Below are 18347 nucleotides of genomic sequence, written 5' to 3'. Positions count from 1 at the left end.
TCCAACCCCTCCACCCCTTTTCCCCATATTCAACCAACTGGGTAATCAGGAAATAAAACAATGATTTCAGTCTAAAGGATACAATACTTGGAACTAATGCTGTGGTGGTAGTCTCCATTCAGAGTTCAAAATACCAATTTTATCCACTAAAATGAAAACCAGGAAGAAAACTACCAACATTTAAGTGAAAAAACAACAAAAGATTCTAATACACAGGGCCAAATCACATCACATACATTCACTACACCTACTCCATCTTAGCCCCTAACACAAGGGAAAATAAACAAAAATCTAGCAGGAAAGGTAATACAAAGCCATTACTTAATAAACTGGAATTTACTTTATAAACACTAAACTCATTTCTCAAAAATTAAGACAAGGCTTTTGATTAGCATACCAGATTATTATGAAAAAAGACAATTATTTATTACAAAACAACTTAACTCTTCACATGACTAAAATGTAGTAAAATAGGCAGTGCTTTTGAAATCTTAGAGTGAACTTTATACAGAAAAGAAAGTCTACATGGAGATACTGAGAACTATTTTGGGAAGGGGGAGGCAGAGATTTGGATCTGGCTATATTTTTGACCTTGCAAGTGATCATTCTTTGCACAAATAGATGAGAAGGATCCAGTGCTTTTTTTTTTTTTTTTTTTAGTCTCTCTCCCTCGTGCTTTATTTTTCAAGGCTAGGGATCATTTGGAAAATCCCATGGACGGAGAAGCCTGGTAGGCTGCAGTCCATGGGGTCGCTGAGAGTTAGACATGATTCAGTGACTTCACTTTCCCTTTTCACTTTCATGCATTGGAGAAGGAAATGGCAACCCACTCCAGTGTTCTTGCCTGGAGAATCCCAGGGACGGCGGAGCCTGGTGGGCTGCCGTCTATGGAGTCGCACAGAGTGGGACACGACTGAAGCAACTTAGCAGCAGCAGTAGTAGCAGGGATCATCTGGAGTTATTTTTGTTGTTGTTGTTAGATTTTTAAAATATAAATTTATTTATTTTAATTGGAGGTTTTTAGTGCAAACACAGGCAAACATTGGTAAGTCTTTAAAAATTTGATTAGAAGTTGGAGTGCTGAGTGATTAAAGAACCTGAAGCAACAGCATTTCTAAACAATTCTTAAAATAAACTTGTTAGCCACATCAGCTTCATACATTAAATTTCACAACTGATGGGGAGAAAAAAGGTTTTACCTAAGTCTAAACATACAAGTTTTAAGAGTTTTAAAGAACTGAGGCTCCCAGAACTGGAAAACCTTATGTTAAAACAATTCAGTCCTTGGACAACTAGATTGAACCAACTACCTGACTTGGAGCTGACGTGTCCTGGAAAACACATTTTTAAACCTTTAACACTTTTCTCCCCTTGTAATTTAAGTTTAAATTTAAAGTTTAGCTTATACATATAAAACTTAACTTTTAATGAATATATAACTAAATCTAAGTGGAAGAAAGTGCAAAAGTAAAGAACTGAGGTTTTACATTATACAACAAAAACAGGGTGGTCATTATTTGACTTTAAAAATTCTCATTTAAATTTGCAATGCTTTAAATGAATATCAAAGTAGTAATTAATAGAGGTTAAGAGAACATAACAATACGCTTTCTCTTAGAAAATACAACAAAAATATAACTTCTGACAGTTTTACTCTCAACCTTTTCTCTACAGTAAAATGCCTCACTCACCTCTACAACAGGTTGTTGTGAGGATCTTAGCCTGGGTGTTCTATGAAGCATTTTTAAACTTTTATCTTTTTAACCTATATTGATTCTTACCCTCTTTAATATTCAAAAAACTATTCTTCTTTTCTTGTCAATATTTTATAATTTCCAAAAAGTTTTTAAGGATCTTGGGAGAACATTCCAGAAGTATCTGCTATTATTACTAGACAAGAAAACAAAAAACTTAGGTGAAGACTTGACATTTTATCCTATATACATCTTAAGCATCCTAACGGTAAAAATTCACATGAAACTTTAAGATACAAGATATGAGAATCTCAACATGGAAAGCTGTTACTATAACTACGAGCAGTATACAAACATGCTTCTACTTTTACCTACATAAGCTGACATGTTTAAAATACTGGGTTAACAAAGATCTTTTAGTAAAGTGACTTAGGCAGGCTTAAACTAGCAAGGATTAAAGATGAATCCTTACTAATTAATTGGAAGATCTGAGACATATTTTATATTTCATTTTACAAAATCAGGAATATTATTTTTAAACAAGAGAAGACATGGTCTACCTGTCAGAAAACTACCACTCAGAAATATTTTTCATTCACAAAGCAGGAAAAACATATAAACATTTAAATTTCACATTGGCACCAAAAAGGTTAACTGCCCTGCCTTCTTGGATTAGGAAAACTAAAGCTGAGCAATAAGTAGTTTTGCAGGCGTTTGAACATGCCTAAGCCTTTAAATCAGTAAAATACTTTCTAAAAATTTTGATTACAAAAGTAATAATACTTATAAAAAATTCAAACAGAACAAAATGAAAAAAGTAGAAAGTGAAAGGCCCCTATAAAGCCCCTCTGGGACCCATTCCCCCACCCCCTTTCAAGAGAAACCACATTTAACAGTTTGGTGCCTAGCTTTCCAATCTTCTGTTCTACACGTATATAAAATACACACACCTTCACTTGGCTCATTCTACACATAGTGTTTTGCCATTTGATTTTACACTTAATATACCTCTGATGTCTTTTTATGTCAGTACATGTAGGCTAAATGGTATTCAATCATTAAATACCCTTTTAACAATGGCAAAATCATTAAAAAAAAATCATCCACCCAAGTACATGTGTATAATTTAAAAGAAAATGGACAAAAATCCTAAAACACAAACATCTAAAAATCATCTCCATCTTTCCACCAATGTGGAACAGTTCATTCCTTTTTCACACAAAACAAATTATGTGATTGGGGAGATTAACTCTAATCTCCATTCATACAGAATGCTCTATTTGTTAAGCCTATCCAAAATGAATGAAAAATTCAATTGATTAATTCACTTACATTTAGAAAACTAAGTCAGTGTACTATAAAACACACATTGTGATCAGTTACAATATGATGCTTCTTAGTCTAGGGTTTCAATTAAATAACAGTGGGAGAAAAATAGAACAGCTAATACAGTTAACATCCTGAAAAATCCAGAAATTCAAATTTTAGACTGCCAACTATAACATCGCAGTTTACACTTTCTTCCTACTTGGCAGCAAATGCTAATGGAATTCAATGCTGATTTCTTCAAGTTGGTTCACATCACACATTCAATCAGGGTAATAAGAACATAAGACGCCTACTGTAGTTAGATTACGACATGAAAATTTTTTGCTTGAAAGTAATGACTGTGTAGCACATGGGACACTTGTCAACTGCTTCAGCACACTGTTTACAAGTGACCAGATGTCCACAAGGAATAAAGACGACAGCAATATTTCTATCCATACAGATTTTGCAAAGCTTCTCCTCTCGTAGGAGCCTTAGCTGCTCTTCAGTACTAATGTCTGTTCAAAGAGAAAAAAAGTGTTAATTTTAGACTTTCTGAGTTGGAAACAGTGAATTTATGTGCCGGACTATGTGCCGGACGCTGATCAAGTGTCAGGAGATGGGATAACTCATACATGGCATCTACTCTTAAGCAGTTCACAGGCTAGTGGGAGAGAAGGACGTGAGCTAAGGCTACAGAAGTAAGCACAAAGTACACAGTGATAAGTTCTGTAATAAAATTACAAAGTGCTCTGGGACAAGGTAACAGAACAAGTTCTTCTGTTCAGGTTAGGTGGGGAAGGTTTCACAGGTTGGTGGCTGTTAGGTGGGGAAGCGGGGAGGTGGAAGAGTAACATTTAAAAACAGAAATTTGCTAAGCAGAGAAGCAAGGGTTAGGTAAAAGTAGCAGCATATTGAAAGGGCATGGCTTATTCCAGAAATGGAGAGATGGAAGTGGAGGGCTACTTATGAAATGGGACAAGTAGGATCTAGTGATTGGATGTGAAGGATGAGGAAGAAAGAGGAAATAAAGTTGATTTCAAGATTTCTAGCATGGCTGACAAGGGGATGGCAGTGCCAATAGGAAATAAAAATGGAGGTACAGGTTTGGGATTTTTAAGATATTTCTGAGGTGTTTGCAGAACATCCATATAAAAATGTCCAGTAGGTAATCGGAGAGTTAAGTCTTAAGGTCAGAAGAAATCAGGGCTAAAGATAGAAACCTGGGCCTCATCAATATACAGGTGGCACTGAAGTTCTTGTTTAATTCAGCCTTTGTCAAACTTAGTTTTGAGAAATGTTAACAAATGTGGCACAAAAATATGTTTCACAATCGTATATAACTATGACAACAACATCAGCAATAGCAGCAGTTAAAAGTAATACAGCACTTCTACTATGTGCTAGGCACTATTCCAAATGTATTACATATTTTAACAATCTTTGTGATCACTGTATACCAGTGGTTTCCAAATTTAGCTTCACATGAGAATCACTAGGGGCATTAAAAAACAAAAAACAAACAAAAAAACACACAATAGATTCCTGGGCCCCATTCACTCAATCTAATATTTCTGGGGTTGAGCATACTGGCATTTCTGAACCATGACTATCAAGTTGAGGACAGCATAACAAAGCATATATGCCCTCTTAGAAATTCAAAATGCATTCCCTATTTAACTACAGAGCTCCTTTTTCATGACATCTCTTAACATTCTGGGGAACGCTATTTTGAAAACAAGTTTGGGAAACAGTGGTTTAATTTTATTCAACAAATGCTTATGGAAGACTTAGCTAGGTTCTAGGCATTAGAGACAGAGTAACAAATATATAGATCCTGGGCTCCTAATCATTCATAGACAAGTTAGGAACACATGTAGGCAGGAAATTATAGTACAATGTAATGATTAAAGTTATGACAATGTGTTATGAAGAACATAGGAAGGCTGTGTATCCATGTATACACAGAGGGAAGGCCTTCCAGAAAATATTATACCTAAATTGGGTCCTAAAGGATAAGTACGAGTAAACTAAAAGAGGGAGAAAGCCTTAGACCTTGAAGGACAAGAGCAGTGGGAGAAGAGTGCTCTGGGCAGAGGAAATGATATAGGCAAGGCTCCAAGGTGAGAAACAGAATGAGGCCTGCAAGTGCACAGGTAAGGTTTGGGAAGAGAATGTGAAGGGGAAATAGCATGAGGCTATAGAAGGTTAGCAGGAGCCTGATCATGAAGGATCTGGTAACCCATGTGAAGGAGTTTGGACTTAACACCAAGGGCTCCAGAGCCAGTGAAAGGTTTTAACTTGGAAAAAGATACCAGAATTGCTTCAGTAAGGTTTTCCTCGCTAGCCATGGAGAAAAGGATTATTTGCTTCTTTTTTTTTCTTAAAAGGCAACCTCCTGGGCATAATTCAAAACTCAAATATGGAACACAGAGATAAGAAAGATAAACTGTCTGTCCTCAAGAAGCCTAACAGATAGAAGGGGACAGAAAAAGTTCCAAAACAACGTTACAAATGCTTTAACAGAGAGAGCAGAGAAAGCTGCAAAGTGTGCTATGGGTCTTTGGGGAAACTTCAAAGAGTGACCTTTGAGCTGAGCCTTGAAGGACAAGTTCAAGAAATGGGTTTAGGGAATCAAATCGGGGGTGCAGTGGGGAATGAGATGAGCTATACAAACAGGAAAAAGGCATTCGGGGCACAGCAAACAACAAAAGTAAAGGGATGGCATTATAAACTGATTTATATTATATGGATGCACCTGACCAAAAAAGAATAGTGTATATTCCTGCCATCACCAAGACTGTGGCAACCAGCAAAAGCCAGCCTGCCAGCGGAATATGGAAAAGCAGAGTGACTTGGTTAAGAGAAAACACTGAGATGACAAGCTTTCTGCTGTGGTCCACAAGCAGAACGACTCGGAGATCATGCAGTAGAAGCTGAAAAAGGCAAATGAAAAGAAGGAACACAAGTAACTTTGTGGCTTTTTGTCCAATCTTCTTGCGCTTCGCCTGTGTGCCTGGAGCCTGTCCCGCTACACTTCCTCCCGTCATGCTTACAGCTCCCAGTACCCAGGCATTCCTTTTGCCTGGAGTCCACAGCAGGTCTCTTTCGGGGTTCCCTCCTCTCAGGTAGTTTCTCTTCCCCAGGCCAGTCCTGGGGGTGAGGGGACTACCCCTTCGAAGTGTTTTTTAAAAGTACCTTTGTAATCCCCTAAAAAATCATGAAGAGGAAAACAATTAATTTACACATTACTTTTGCATGTGATGCTACAATGAATAAAAAAGGACACTGGATCAGATGCCTACAGTAGTCAAATTTACAGAGACAGAAAGCAGAATGGTGGCTGCCAGGGGAATGGGAAAATGGAAGCTGTTCAATAGATAAAGAGTTTCAGTTTTGTAGATGAAAAGAGCTCTGGAGACTGACCGCACAACAATGTGAATGTACTTAAAACTACTGAACTGTACACTTAAAAATAGCTCAGAGGGTAAATTTTATGTGTATTTACTTTTTTTTTTTTGGCCACACCATGTGACTTGTGGGATCTTACCTCTGGGACCAGGGACTGAACCTGGGTCCTTGGTACTAAAAGTGTCAAGTCCTAACTATAGGACCACCAGGGAATTCCCCACAATTAAAAAAATAAACAAACACTGGACCAGAAGTCAGGAAACTGGAATTTTACTCCCAACTATCTGTGTGATCTTGAGTAACAGTTCATCAGCACCTCAGTTTTCTCTGAAGTAATGAAAATTATTATAGGATCTTTAAAGTTCCTTTGGTTCTGATTGCTTACAGTTCCATATTACAGTGCATACACTTACTTGAGATGGTGATGCTCTGGGCATTTTTTTCCAGACTGAGTTTTTTTTTGGCCACACCACATGACTTGTGGGATCTTACCTCCGGGACCAGGGATTGAACCTGGGTCCTTGGTACTAAAAGTGTGAATTACTTCACTCTAGCCTAAAGAATAACCACTGGGTTCTACATCCTTTCCTGAGCCACCTTTCCCCTTCTACTTGCCACAAAGCCCTCTTCTAGGTTGGGAGGTACCTGGCATATAGCAATAAAGGCAATAGCTACATCATTTTTCATGGTATCTGCTAATATTTTTACTGCATTATTATAAACCACTTCTAGAAGATACTTCTAGAATAAACTGATGTTATTCATGTTCCAATCAGAGCAGATCTATGTGGAAAGACAGACTGATAAGAAATGTGCACGGGTTATTTGATTTTTACATTACATTCTATCATATATATATAAGGATTAAAATAAGTATCTTACCACAGACATGAAGTAAAGGGCTTTATATCATACAATGTCATTTTTAAAAAGAAAGGGAAAAAGATACTAATTTGGTACTATCTTTAGAAGACTGGGGTATTCTCTGTTACAGAGACAATGGTCTAAAAGCTAGTATTGAATCTAGGATTTCTTAGTGAGTAACAATAATATTATATTTTTTTCTAATAAATTTTATCTGCTTTTACTTCAATTAGGCCCACCCTCTATTTTGTACAGAATTAAGATTCTTAGTGCCAGTGTTTCCTCATCAGCTTTTGGGAGGAGAAATAGACAGCAGCCCCCTCATGAAAAGCTTGCCTGTATCAATTACCTGCCTCTCAATTTTGTGAGACTAAGGAGACATCAACTGATGAATTCTAACATTTGCCCTTGAGAACTGGCATTAACTTAGGCCCTTTTTCCCACACAACCCCAGCTTGTAATCTCGGTAATGATGAGAACCTCCCACAAACTCCTGTTGAATAGAGACACCCCCCAATGCACTCTGTCCTTTGTTCTCTTCCTACTGCAACCCACTAAATCCTTCTGCTGTAAACACCTTCAGGTATAAAAACTAACACCTTACTGTCAAACTTAATTAAGTTTGAGTTGTGGTGAAGATGCAGGGAAAAATGACATAGTCACTTGTATCACAAAGTAAATGATTTGTTTCACCATCACCAAGACAAGAGGAGCTATTATAGGTTTTAAATAAATGTGTCTTTATGGAAAAGAGTAGTCTGCTTTCTGCTGAATCTTCTACACCAACTAGAGTATAAAACTCATCAATGTTATACTGCTTTAAGACTTATTTGATTATCTGAATAATGTTTCAAAAGCATCTGAAATAACTTAAAGATCAAAAGGGTCTTGAATGTAAAAAACAAAATAAGTGAACTTTTAAGTTCATTAGTACTTGGAGAATTCTCATCTTTTGGTAGAGGTGGTCAAAAGCTTGGAGAATGATCATATACTTCTCTTCTACATTATTCAATACACTTTGTATATGAATCACAGTATTAAAATGCATTTAATTCAAGCCCTATTTAGCAATATGACCCTTTTACATATTTATATCATGTGGAAAGTTGCAAAATACTCTAAATCCAAGCAGTTTCAACTAAAAAACTTAGAGAGTCTACACACAACGATAAAAGTTAGCCTTTGTTGTTCTTTACCTAAAATAGAGTATAAACTTACACTTTTAAAAATTAATAGATAGATATTAATTAATAGTAGATCTTACTTGGATCCTGATCAGAACAAATCAACTGTAAAAACATATTAAGATGATGAGGAAAATGAAAATCAACTGAATTTCAGATGATATTATGGAATTACTGTTAATTCTGTTAAGTGTGACAATAGTATATTATGGGCTAAATATCTTTCTCTCCAAAACTCACGTTGAAGCCCTCACACCCTATGTGATGGTGCTTAGAGGTGGGGCCTTTGAAAGGTGATTTGGTTTACATGGGGTCATGATGATGGGACTCCATGATGGGATCAATGTTCTTATAAGAAGAAGAATAGAAAGCAGAATACTATCTCTCTTGGCCAAGTGAGGACATAGAGAAGGCAGCCATCTGCCAGCCTAGAAGAGAGACTTCACCAGGAACCAATCAAATCTGCCTGAACCTTGGACTTCCCAGCCTCCAGAAGTATGAAAAACAAATGTCTGCTGTCTAAGCCACCCAGTCTACGGTACTGTTATAACAGTCTGAGCAGATTAACACACAGTATTAAGGTCATGTTAAAAAAAAAAAGTCCCTAGATAGTTATTGAAGTATTTATAGGCAAGTGGTATACAGGATGTCTGGGATTTACTCTGAAAAACTACAGCAAAAAACAAAGTTGGAGGAAGAAAGGAAGTGAGATTGAAAAAGTATTGACAATTATTGAAGCTGGCTGATGGATATCTGAGGGTTCATTATACTGTTCTCTCCACTTTTGAGTATGTTTGACATCTTTCATAATAAAAAGTTTTAAAAAACATTTATCCTAAGGGAAATATGAGAGGAGAAAAATGCATGGGCCACATAGTCATATAAGATACCATCCATAATGAAATACTAGGTGTATCTTGCTTTTAAAACACAGGCATGCATACCTTTCTGTAATGAAGTCTGACTTGATTCACCTTGTGTATTGTCTTTCTGAGCATTCACTAGATCTGCAACCAGAACCTCAAGTGATTTGTAGTTGCTCCCAGATGTCTGAATTTTCCCCTCCATTGTTTTCTTAATGTCCTTGAAACTGAATCCCATTCGTATAGCTTCTTGCACCATAGGATTTTGGACTATTTTATCATCTGAAATGAAAATTGGTGAGGAAAAAAATCACAGACTTTAATTATTTTCATTAACACAACTCAATAGCAGAGTATCATTAAAAAGAAAAATTTAAGCAACAAGCAAAAAATCAAAACCAAATCAGCAAACCAAAGCTGCTTTGGGAAGAGGATTTAGAAATATTTAGGCACTGAAGAATCACTTTCAGAATCTTAAAATAGTTGAAAGTACAATGAGTATGTATTTGTAGTATTAGGAATTGAGATTAGGTGCTTTAAAGACTATGATAAACAGTACAAGATAAGGTAAAACAGGTACGAAAAGGGTTAAGTGCTTCAAAAATTCTGAAACTGTGGACGTCTTTACCAAATCGCCACAATTATTTTGAAAAAATCATGGGAAATAGAAGAAGTTCCAGTCTGTGACCTTCAATGTGTCAGTTTCCTATCTCTCAGACTTAGTTTCTGCAGTTGAGTGGGGTGGACTAGATAAAGCAAGAAACCTAATACAAAATCACATTAATGACACTCAAGGTAGGACTACAGATTGTGGTGATTGTGGTGGTGGTGGTGGTGTTTAGTCGCTAAGTCGTGTCCACTCTTTGTGACTCCATGGACTGCAGCCTGCCAGGCTCCTCTGTCTATGGGATTTCCCAGGCAAGAATACTGGAGTGGGTTGCCATGCCCTTCTCCAGGGGACCTTCCTGACCCAGGGATCCAACCTACATCTCCTGCATTGGCAGGTGGATTCTTTACCAATTGAGCCATCTGGGAAGAGCTTACTAGAGCTCTCGGCCTTCCAATTTCTAGGTGTAAATCAAAGGAACTACTTCTAGTTCCAGGAGGAGACAGTCTCTCTGCTTTGACTTCATGCCTTTGTTCACTCTCCTCCCTGGGCAAAGCTCTTATTCTTTTGTTAGCCTGACGAATACTAATCTTACCAGATTGTGTAGTGATGTGCTAAAAGAGACTTCTATCCTCTGACTCATCACTTCCACTCTTGGGTATTTTTTTTTCCTTTTTTCTTTTCCAAGCTGTGCAGCTTGAGGGATCTTAGTTTCCTGACCAGGGATTGAACATGCTCCCCTCCCTCCTCCATCCCCCAGCAGTGAAAGTGCCAAGTCCTAACCACTAGGCCTCCAGGAATTCCCCACTCTTCAGTATTAAAGATGAGTACATATACCCACCAAAGACATACACAAGAATATTCATAGCAGTGTTATTTATAACAGCCCCAAACTGGAAACAACTCAAGTGTCCATTATCAGGTGAATGGATAAGTAAATTGTGGTATATTCAAGTACTAAACAGCAAGGAAGAAGAATGAACTACTTCCCCAGACAACATGGATCAATCACATAGACATGATAAGTAAAACATCAACATAATAATGAACCAGAGGCAACAGAGTACATATTGTATGATTACATTTTTAAGATGTTCAAATCTAATCTATGGTAATAGAAGTCAGGATATAACTTGGGGGTAAATATCGATTGTGAAGGGGCCTAAAGGAGCTTTCCAGGGTGGTAGAGATGTTCTGTATCTTGATCTGGGTGATGGTTAGATGAACCTCTCCCTCATACCATATATAAAAACTAACTCAAAATGGATCACAGACCTGAATGTAAGAGCTAAAAGCATAAAACTCTTAAGGACACTAAAAAGAAAGTGAAAAGACAACCCAAGGGATGGGAGAAAATATTTGCAAATCATATACTTGACATGGGACTTATATGTATAAAGAACTAAAATATATAAAGAATTATTACAAGTCCATAACAAAAAATCAAGTAATCCAACTAAAAACAAGGCAAAGGACATGAACATTTTTCCAAAGAAGATATACAAATGGCCCAAAAGCATATGAAAAAAATGCCCAACATTGTTAGATATCAGGGAAATGCAAATCAACTAAAAACACTAATCCTAAACCAGAGCAAGAATCTCAGTCAAAAGCATATATATGTGTATATACAGTATTCTCTTGTCTTCTAATCTTTAAGATACTAAATAGATGATGCTTTAAGTATAGGGAAGGCTTCCCTGGTGGCTCAGTGGTAAAGAACATGTCTGCCAATGCAGGAGATGTGGGTTTGATCTCTGGGTCAGGAAGATCCCCTGAAGGAAATGGCAACCCACTCCACTACTCTTGCCTGGGAAATCCCATGGACAGAGGGGCCTGGTGGGCTACAGTCCATGGGGTTGCAAAACAGTCAGACACAACTTAGTGATTAACAACAACACATGAGTATAGGGAATGGGGAATCACCAGACATATTTTAAACTAAACTTTATTATATTTAAAACACGATGACTAGGTTGAGAATGAGATCTGTAGTGTGATGTAGGATTCTGAAGACCACTAATGCTTTGTAATGCAACTGTGGGCTGGTCACTTAACCTCTCTGCAAAGTCGGATAATAATATCATTCTTGTCTATGATGAGTAAATAATCTTTGTGATTAAAAAAAAATCTCTACCTTTCTGAAAGGCAATAGGATATAAACAAACCAAACCACATCCCTTTATGAAGTAGCTGGGGAAGGCAAAAAGAGGCATCCAATAAGGAAACAGGTAGGTCAGGGCTGATCATGGTAACAGCACATCAATAGGACATTGGATTCATGATCTTGGCTAACTAAAGAAACCCTGTTGACAAAAAATTCACTTAACTCTTTTTTGGGGGATTTTAACAGAAATGAAAATGTACAGCCTACAGCTGTTCCTCTCAAACTTGGAAAATCTGTTCAACCTCTGAACAAATGTTCCCAATACATAAATACCCAACTTAAATGTATAGGTACTTCATTAATTCTTAAGTTTATAGCAATCTTATTTCAAAGAAAAATACCTTGAAAGAATTGGCTTACCTTTCTACTCTATAAATAACAACTGTAATAAATTGGCAATGAAATTAAAATATTTTAAAAGGTATATTTACCAATTCTTTCAGTTAACCATGGTGCCTTTTCAGCAGTTCTCGCCTAAAATACAAATAAGAATTGTAAGTTAGAATTCTTTTTGGTAGAAGGCAATTACCTCAATTTGAAAAATTATGTTTATCATGAATTTATAAATTAGCTTTATTCCAATTTAATATACGAATATTCGTAAGAGGCATAGCCTGATGAAGCTTGAAGTTAAAAGATTCCAATCTACTCACTTTACAGACAAGAAGCTGAGGCTTAGGGAGATTAAACAGTTCATGGCAGGGCCATAATGGCAACTCTTGTGTCCCGTTCTAGTCTAGGGCTCTTTCCACAAAGTACTGATGCCTTAGCCACCCCAGGCCACACTATCAATTTAGGTATGTTTTTGAGATTTTAAATACTGTCTGTGAAAAGTTAAAAACTATCAATACAAAACACATTATACAAGTCTAATTTCAGAAGGCTGAAGGATTTAAGTGTTTTAGTTCTTCCAAGTCCATTTTCGCGTACAGTGATACTTTAAATTGGTTCATCCTGATCTCTTTTCACAAATTTGCTTCAGCTTAAGAAAAACAAGCACTCTTCAAGATCTCCCATTTAGGCTCATCATACTTTATTAATTTAAAATACTATACTGTGAATTTTACACCAAGAAATGTGCAAAACAAATTACATAATATTTGAAAATGTGTATTATACAATATGTGACTTACCAAAGACTCCTCAATTGAATGGGTTAAATGAATGTTGTTTACATATTCTTGTCCTTTCTCTTCTAACAGATATTTACAGCTAAACAAATAAAAGAAGGTTAAACTTTACTAGCTCATCAATTAGTAAAGTATAATCATCTTAAGACAGAATCATCTTAATTCTATTAACTTGCTTTTTTATATTTCTAAAGAGCCACAAAATAAAATGTTACTCAATTCACTATCCAACTATCATTTTAATGTTAAAAAATGTTCCCTTTGTTATCCTAATATGCTAATATTAGAAGAGAAAAATATCTACTTGAGAATGTTCAGCTTTTAAACAAGTTATTAAACTAGCACCTTGACATTTAAAAACAAGTCTTAAATAGTTCATCTTAATGAGTTTTATTTAGAGATTAACCAATTGTACATTTTAAAGGAATCTTTTAGGCTTTCAGCGTTTCCTTTTAAGAGTGTTTAAGGTTAAGACTTACTTCCAAATCATTCTGAAGTTTTAAGTTGTACTATTTTGTAGGCCAAAAATTCACATCACTGTATACTACACATCTGTGTGCCTTACAAAGAGGCAAGATGGTAGAAAGACACTTAGAATATGTCATCATTCTAAGATGCCACTGATTGTAAGCAGCATGATTATACTATGTATAGTATGTATACATGTATACTACTGTACTATGTATCACCATTGCCAATTAAATTATGACCCACCACCAGATGTGTCCTGATTTCAGAGCTGAAAATGTGAACAACTGTATGTCTTACAATCAGTGAGATTCAGTAATATTTGCTAGGGGTTGTGATGGGTTCTTAAGGAATTTCCTTGATAACATGGATTCTCATGCCCATCATTAAAGAGCCCACTTCCAACAACAACAACAAAAGCATACATTCCTAATTTGGTGTTTAGAAATAGCATCATCTGAATGTCACAGGTATGATATATAAATGATGAATGATTTGGTCACTGGAAAAGGCTTAAGTGTTTTTTTTTTTTTTAATGTATATAAAGTAGGTGACCCCATTTTTATAAACATGGTGTGAATTTCAAGCCATTGGTGAAGGTAAAAATAGTTGAGGTGAAAAGCTACTCAAGTCTTTCCGCTGCATATGTACTGGCCAAACTGCCTGTCACTGAATGAACATTTAAATATCTTACCCTGGAAACCACTTAGCATGTTGTTCCCAAGGGTCTTCACTGGGTTTCCAATCATTTAGCCCTCCTCCACAGTGAAAACACTGTACTTTATCACCTTCACCTAAGAAACAACAAGTAAAAACACATGTATTTGTGCAATTACCTTACCCAAAAATAGCCTCTTAAATACTATAAAATTAAGCATTTCTAAACTACATGAAAAGCTCAGACCTTAAAAGAAGATATCTGAATTCATATCTAAGTAATAGGTAAGATCATTGAGGAGGAAACACACTAAATTTACTGATTCAATTTGAGGTATTTTACAGGAGGCTTCCCTTGTAGCTCAGTCGGTAAAGTATCTGCCTGCAGTGCAGGAGACCAGGGTTCGATCCCTGGGTTGGGAAGATCCCCTGGAGGAGGAAATGGCAAACCTCTCCAGTATCCTTGCCTGGAAAATCTCATGGACAGAGGAGCCTGGTGGGCTGCAGTCCATGGGGTCCCAAAGAGTGGGGCATGACTGAGAGACTAACACTTACTTACAGGAGACAAAAACAAAATTTCCCAATTTTTATGTGAAAACTTTGTAATTACTTTATTAACAACATGTCATTTGGGGTCATCAATACTACACTTACTTTTTCAAACTATAGAACTTTAACAATAAAGTTGAGTATAATGAAATTACAGGATAAATTTCTCTAAGGTTATAGCTAAATGACAATAAACTTTCAAGACTGTCTTATGATACTGACTAAATAAAATATAGAAATAATTGATATTTTGGTTTGGGGCATTATTCAATTTTAAAGTAAATGGGTTAGATATAAAATGGTATAATTTTTCTGAATATTCCTGGAAGCCATCATACTGATGGCCTTTCTTTCCCTACTTACATGTCTGTGCTCAGTCACTTAGTCATGTCCGACTCTTTGCGACCCCATGAACTGTAGCCCACCAGGCTCTTCCATCCCAGGATTTTCCAGGCAAGAATACTGGGGTAGGTTGCCATTTCCTTCTCCAACTGACATGTCTACAGTAGTCCATTTGAAAAGTGCTCATTTTAAGCAATAAGATATCTTTCAAATATATAGGGCAGCTTTCAAGTATATAGTCTATGTACAAAAGGCAGGTATCAATTTTAACATCAGCCAAGGTAAATTCTCTAATGTTAACTCTTCTTACAGGGTTGTTGTGAGGCACAGAGAAAATGCATGTAATACATCTACTGAGCACATACAGGTGTGCAATAAATTATAGTCACTATTACTATCAGACTATTCTTCTAGCAGGGATATCTATCATCTTTTGCATGTCACTCTTTCCCAAAAGACAGTTACACAAAGATACATATTACTCATAATATGGCAGTCTTTTCCACATAATTCCTGTGGTATATTACAGATTCAACAAAAGGGTTCACAGAATACTACTAACATAAATTAACCGTGCCAGCTTACACCTAAATATTACCAGTTTGGGGGGCAAATGGCATCTATTTACTTTTTAGGAGCCCTGAGACAGTTGGAAAGTTATTTATTTAACTAGCTTTATAATAAAGTTTACCTAAAGCATAAAATCCAGCTCTTGCAAGCTGCTCCTTGTTAACCGAGTACATCCACGTCCCAAATGTAATGATCCGTGCTTTGTAATCTGCCATGGCTGGATTTCTTGGAGCATTTGTTGAATTTGGGAAATTTCTATCAGAACTCACAATAGTGGATTCACTTTGCATATTAATATTCCGGCCCAAAACAAAGAAGCAATTAGGAAAGTGTCGCCTGTGTTCTGACCATGCACGATCACAAGGTTCCCAATTTTTCAACTTCCCACCACAACAAAAGCACTCTACTTGATCGTCAATACCTGTGTAGTAGAGTCCAGCACGAGCTAACTCTCTTGGGGTTAAGTGGGCATAGTTTGGCCAGTTGTGAAATGACTTTAATCTAGCTTCTTCACTACACATGACAGGGGTCCTTGGGTATACAGTATCTGATAAATCTACAACTTGTCCAGTTCTCAAAAGATAGTGTGCATGAGTCTCAGATGGCCTTTCTAAAACAAAATGATTTCTGTTTCCCAGATAGTTTTCAGCTTTGTACTGACCATTTTGGACACCAGAATATGTAGGCTGTGCAGCATTGTTTTCCAAATAAAAGCCATTGATAAATCTGCAATTTGGGGATACTTTCCTGTGTCTTCCAATTGCTGAGTCTCCATATCGCCATCTATCTACTGCTGCATGACAACTAAAGCACCGCACGGTGTCTCCTTCCCCAGTATACAGAAAACCAGCTCGTGCTAGTGCTGATGCTGAAACAGGACTACTACTTGGAAAATTAGCAAAAGTTTTTAATCTGTTAAGCTCTTCTACAAATTCTTCATCCTTATCGATGTCTGCAGGTACACAAGTTTTAGATCCTTCAAAACTGTTAAAAGTCATCTTCTCTTGAAAATAGGACTTGTCCACCTTTTCTAAAAAGAGAACATTACATTAGGAAATCTAAAATGTGAAACACAGGCAATATACTTTTGATATTAGGAGCTAACAAATTATCCACTAATGACTTAAAAGTAATCACACAATCTCTAAGAAACATTCTAAATACTAGAATTCTATGAATACATTATCACATGATTCAGGTCATAAAGTAAAAACCAGCATTCTTGTTTTCTCTTTTAAAGGAAAGTAATATTTAAACAAGTAGATCAGAACTATTCATTTTATAGTGCTTATTTTATATAAACATGAAACTATGTGATGCAGAATATGTTAAATTAACCATGTAAAATCATTAATTAGGAAAAACATGAAAGAAGCATAAAATATGCAGATTCTTAAGTCTATGCATAATTGTTATAATGGATCACTGTATATTCAAGGCATCAAAATTCAGTTTTTACAATTTAAAAAATGCTCAGAATGTTAATGAACTAATTTTTAATATTTCTCTACTGCTTTGCAAAAGATTAGTTTTACTCACAACGTTGGTTCCAATGTGTTCTTTAAGAGCATCAAGTGTTTATGATTTTCAGGTAAAACAACAGTCCACTTTTGTTGGAACTGGATCATTTCAAATGTATGTAACAGTGCCCTCTAGAGGGTGGTTCACAAAAAATACTAAGCACATATAGACCTTAATTGCAATTACTTTTGCTATCAATTGCCCACAGACAAGGAACAATCTTTTCAAATGGAAAAGAAATACAATTGCAGCCTCATTAGAGCTGCCGAATTACAGCTCTGTAATATTTAACCAAGATAAATGCTAAAAGGAACTGGTTGGGTTATGAGAAGAGTGGCCAAGATAATTTATCCTCTAAACCTGAACTCTTTAAAAAGTGAAAGATGATGTTAAGACAAGAGGTACAAATTAAGAGTTGCCCCAGGCAAACCTGGTTCTTCAGAATCTCACTTTATTCATGATACAGTGCTCTGTATATGCCTGTCAAAGGCAAAATAAAGGAATGGTCACAATGACTGTCTCTACTTCATATATATAGTAACTGATTTCTTGGGAAGAACAGCTCTTTTGACATTATGTTGGCACAGTATGTTTTGAACTTCATCTCTCTTGGAGTTAATGTTCAACACAAGGCTTCTGTCTTGCAGGCTGGCAGTGGACTTCAGTCCTCCTGGACTTAATTTATACTGGTACTAATTTATATAGGGCTTCCCTGGTAGCTCAGATGGTAAAGAATCTGTTTGCAATGCAGGAGACCTGACTTTGATCCCTGGGTCTGGAAGATACTATATTAATTCATATACACCTCAAGACCTGAGATATATGTACATACAACAATTTTTGGAAGATAGTCTCCACGACTTTTGATTGTTTCCCATATAGCTTTAAGACTCTCAAATCAGCATAAGCTTGACGATAAAAATCAAAAGTCAAAGATACCAAGGGAAGCTGACAAGCTAATGAGATAAAATTGGGATATGTGTAAAGCCTTACATTCTGACTTTAAAAATCT

The 18347-nt window shown here is 36.3% G+C and overlaps 1 protein-coding gene across 6 annotated transcripts in view; it reads right to left on the bottom strand.

Moving 5' to 3' along the window:
* Positions 1-996: 996 nt before the first annotated feature.
* The window catches only part of XIAP (X-linked inhibitor of apoptosis), a 35936-nt gene continuing 18585 nt past the window's right edge, over positions 997-18347 (bottom strand). For 4 of the 6 annotated variants that reach the window (XM_070290782.1, XM_070290786.1, XM_070290781.1 and 1 more), the window contains 6 exons: positions 15936-16844; positions 14391-14490; positions 13232-13310; positions 12530-12572; positions 9406-9606; positions 997-3520 (listed from right to left, as the gene is read on the bottom strand). In XM_070290782.1, the coding sequence (XP_070146883.1) occupies positions 3327-3520; positions 9406-9606; positions 12530-12572; positions 13232-13310; positions 14391-14490; positions 15936-16812 (1494 nt within the window). In that variant the 5' untranslated portion in view covers positions 16813-16844 and the 3' untranslated portion in view covers positions 997-3326. The remainder of the gene's footprint in view (positions 3521-9405; positions 9607-12529; positions 12573-13231; positions 13311-14390; positions 14491-15935; positions 16845-18347) is intronic. The other 2 variants (XM_070290785.1, XM_070290784.1) reach the window with 1 other exon arrangement.

This window comes from Ovis canadensis, chromosome X, assembly GCF_042477335.2.
Source record: "Ovis canadensis isolate MfBH-ARS-UI-01 breed Bighorn chromosome X, ARS-UI_OviCan_v2, whole genome shotgun sequence".
Taxonomy (NCBI): Eukaryota; Metazoa; Chordata; class Mammalia; order Artiodactyla; family Bovidae; genus Ovis; species Ovis canadensis.
Note: the sequence above shows the minus strand (reverse complement) of the source record. Positions and strands in the feature narration are given on the sequence as shown.